This window comes from Syzygium oleosum, unplaced genomic scaffold (assembly GCF_021117445.2).
Source record: "Syzygium oleosum isolate NSW1041296 unplaced genomic scaffold, Sole_v2.1 Sole_v2.35, whole genome shotgun sequence".
NCBI lineage: Eukaryota > Viridiplantae > Streptophyta > Magnoliopsida > Myrtales > Myrtaceae > Syzygium > Syzygium oleosum.
This window is the reverse complement of record NW_026607519.1, coordinates 182,760-186,600: the sequence shown is the minus strand read 5'-3', so window position 1 is coordinate 186,600 and position 3,841 is coordinate 182,760. Positions and strand designations below refer to the sequence as shown.

The window sequence follows — 3,841 nt, the reverse complement described above, 5'->3', positions numbered from 1 at the left end:
AAAGTATAAATAGTGTTAAAATTTAAAAAAAGTTCATTATAATCAAAGAAAAAATAAAGATTACGAAAAATTATTATCGTTATTATTAGTAATAATTTTTGCTATAAATCTTATTAAAGTTCATTACATTTTTCAGTTTTATGTACTTATTGTATATTTTTTTATTTATTTTAACGCATTATGAGGCCAAAGAGTGATTCGACTAAAAAAATAATAGAAATAACAATTTGTATTATTGAAAAATCACATGTTAGGCATGTACAAACAAAAGATAGACGGAGAGGCAAACATGTACTAGCTTGAAAGTAACAAGGGGTAATTTGTGTACTAACCCATCATTTTCAATACATTTATCGTGTTTAGATGTTAAAAGCATTACTCTATGATATAGAAGTTCACGATGACAAATTGAAAAGAGACTCGTGCTACAATTCGAGTCAATCTTTGATACACAAGCGGGTGTTTATAAGGATAGTGACGGATATTCCGATCCCATAGATCGAAACAAGATGCCGACCACTCCCGATGGCAAGGATGTAATCTTTTGACACAAGGCCTCGAGGTTAGCCATCTAGATCATCACGTCGGCAAAGGACTACGAATCGAATAGCCATCTTCATGCGGTTGCACCACAGGAAACTCGGTATACATTTGGGTTCGCGCCTCGTGACTCGGTGTATTCCCATACCAAAGGGGCAATGAGGGTCGCTCGCTTCAACCTCAAATTGCAAGACCATCTTCTTCACTTCTACGTAAAAGTCCCCAAATCCTTCGCATGAGTCCCTATCCTTTGCTGGTGCCGATGCTTTGTCTTGACTCCCTCTTCTAGCTTTCTTCTGCTCCACCCTGCCACCAACCAAATGTTTTAGCATCACCATCTTCTCATGATCGACACATTGATTGATTTTTTACAGGTCCAAAATAGAGTAAAAGAAACCTGAATATCCAGAAAATTAGGAGTTTCTTTTTTGCATAGACTCGGTTGCTGTGTGTTGCGACCGATAGAACAGAGCCGATTGCGAGTCTCGTAGAGATTCTTGAAATGTAATTGATTTGACTTGTGCCATACTTGGTCTAAGAAAATAAACTGATAATTTCATAGGAGAGACACGAAGCTTACCGAGTTTATCTTCCCTGGTCGCCAACAATTCATCGACTCGATCCAATTTGGCGCCGAGCTTTCTCGCTTGATGCTCGCTCCTGCATTTCGCCTTCTTCCCCTTCCTCCCCTTCCTCCTCTTCTTGTTCGCCACGCGACCGAATAGCCACGTGGCGTTCATCTGCTTGTTGAGCATCCGCGTCGCGTAGTAGGGGATCTTGTTCTTGGCCGGAGCGTCGGGATGCTGGCTGCTCATCCGGACGTGGATGAACGTCAAGCAGTCCATCAAGCTCTCCCTCCCCGACCCCGTCATATCGTACGCCTGCGACCGCCTCCACAGGCTCTTCCCGTGCGGCCTCGCCGCGCCCGATAAGCACAGCGCCCTCGTGGCATCGCTGATGGCATTTTCCGGGTCTCTCATCAGCAAGTGGCACTGAGCCCTGTTGCTGTGAATCACAATCCTCTGTTTCCTCATCTTCAACAAGCACAGGTCCAATGCCTTGGTGTAAACCGCAGCGGCTTTCTTGATCTCCCCGCACCAGAAGCTCTCGTTCCCTTCCCTTTTCAACGACCCCACGATGGCCTTTCTCTCTCTAACCTCCTCCTCCGACATCAGCTTCTCTCTCCTCCTCCTCTCCACCTTCAGGTCCCATGTCTCCTCCAGTGCCCTCTGCGATCTCCCGCTCTTCAGCTTCAAATTCCCGTACTTGAACTTGTGGTAGTCTTGTAGCAGCGCTCGTGTGATTCTCTCCCCAACCCTCTTCCTCTCTCCGCGGCCGCCGTCGAGCTCGACTAAATCGGCAAGAACCGCCGCCGCCATGTCCAGGACTTGATGCCTCGTATCTGGGTCTTTAAGAAGCAGCAGGAGACTGTCGATGGCCATGTACTGGCAATCATCTGATGACCTGGAGATGTTGCAGAGGCACTCGATGACTTGTCTTGAACTCGCGATGTTTGACCTTCCGAGTTTGGATTGGCATAGAGTCCTGACCAGCCCAATCGCACCAGGTGATGATGAGGGTCGATTGGCCAATCCACCCCACATCCCGCACAATTCTCTCAGAAACTCTCTCTTGCACATCGAGTCAAGGCCTCTGTTTTTGCTCGCAAAACAATTGAGTAAATACAGAGACCAACACTGGAGCTGGCTCGCCCACTCCTCGGCCCTCGCGTCCTCGGTTTCCTTCCCTCCGATCCCCCTCGTCACCAGGTCGACGTGGTATCTCTCTCTCTCCCCGCCCTTGACGCTGACGAACTCGTCGTAGACCACCTCTAGGCAATTGGAAGCGATCTCCATGGCGAGTCCCACGATTTCTTGCTCGAACTCGAGCACAGCTTCGAATGCCTCGTCGTGGCTGGCTAAGTGCCCGAGCGCCCGGACGGCCACTCTCTGCTCAACCCAACTCATCTTCCCTCTCATGAGCTCCATGAGGCCCGGGACAGCGCCGGACTTCACGGCCTTCTCCGCGAACCGAGCCTTGTTCATGACGTACGAACCAACGACGTGAGCGGCATAATACGGAATGTACACGTTCTGATCTCTCCGGAGCCACTCCTTATCGTGGATGCCTCGGAGGATCAATCTGGCCAAGCAGTCGAACAGGCCGAGGGACGGGAACTCCTGGTTGTCGGGCTGAGCCATCGCGACGTTCCAGAGGCCGCTCAGGACGAGGACGGTCTGAGGGTCGTCGCCGAGGGGGATTTGTTCGAAGCAAGCGGCGATTCTGGCGCGTCTGAGAGACGGGTCAGGCTCGTTCATGGCGCAGAAGAAGCAGGGCTGGTTCATGCATGGTGGGTCGTCGTTGTGGTCGTCTGCGGCGGCGGCGCTGGTCCGGTGTTTCGCCTCCATATGGATGGTGCTCATGGGCGGTGGGCCGAGAAACTATGGCATATATAGGTGAAGTAGGAACCTTGCTGAATCTGAACAGTAGGCGCAATGATATGAAGATCATTCTTAGGGAACACCCACAAAAATTAACAATTACGGACACAAGCTTTGTGACCGTTCAATAACTACTACAGTACTGACTAGTCCCGAATGATTAGTTCGGCAACTTCCACTAAAGTGGCGCCAAATTAGCCGAAAAGATGACACCAATCTAATTGTCCTGTGTGTAAGCCTATACAAGTGGAATGAGGCACCATGGTTTATGTGCTTTTCGAAAATGCGCAATAACTTTTTTATTTATTTTATTTTTGCCGACGGGGTGCTTGAAATATATGCCATTTTTCTTTTCGAATTAGTCCTATTAAAAGAGAGTAAACGAAAATGCTGATGTGGCGGCTAAATTGCTGACAAGGGCAAATGCATTGTACTGTGTGGCTTTTGAAAACTTCTAAGAAAAATATGAAACTAAATATATGTATTCTTGAAAAATTCGAAAAGGAAACAATAAAAGAGAAGAACGAGGAACGGGGCGTGGCGATACTCGGTGGAAGGGAGAGCGAAGTGGTCACTAGGAACGGAATGGTGGTAGCAACCTTACCAACCTCTCTCTCTCTCTCTCCTAGGTTTGAGGTACTTTAATTTTGTAAAAATAATCAGCCAAAGAAATCAATATCATCACCAGTTTGTTCGGTTAACGCTGATGTGACGCTAATGTGATAGTATCTCCATATGCATATTCAATAGAAGGATTAACATGAATAAACCTGGAAAAGTGATACATCGATATCCCTTTTTAAACCTTTACGTTTTAACCCCTAATTTGTTATCTTGGTGTTAGAGATGGATTGAAGACT

The 3,841-nt window shown here is 47.3% G+C and overlaps 1 protein-coding gene across 1 annotated transcript; it reads right to left on the bottom strand.

Moving 5' to 3' along the window:
* Positions 1–267: 267 nt before the first annotated feature.
* Positions 268–3,133, bottom strand: LOC115676966 (uncharacterized). Its single transcript, XM_030600013.2, has 2 exons — positions 1,121–3,133; positions 268–846 (listed from the first exon to the last, which is right to left on the bottom strand). Exons 1-2 carry the CDS (start codon positions 2,961–2,963, stop codon positions 749–751), a joined length of 1,941 nt encoding a protein of 646 aa, XP_030455873.1. The 5' UTR covers positions 2,964–3,133; the 3' UTR covers positions 268–748.
* Positions 3,134–3,841: the final 708 nt, after the last annotated feature.

Coding starts and splice junctions, on each gene's coding strand:
- LOC115676966 (XM_030600013.2), bottom strand. CDS start 2,963: ATGAGCACCATCCATATGGAGGCGAAACACCGGACCAGCGCCGCCGCC. Junction 847..1,120: donor GACCAGGGAAGATAAACTCG/GTAAGCTTCGTG, acceptor GGTTGGTGGCAG/GGTGGAGCAGAAGAAAGCTA.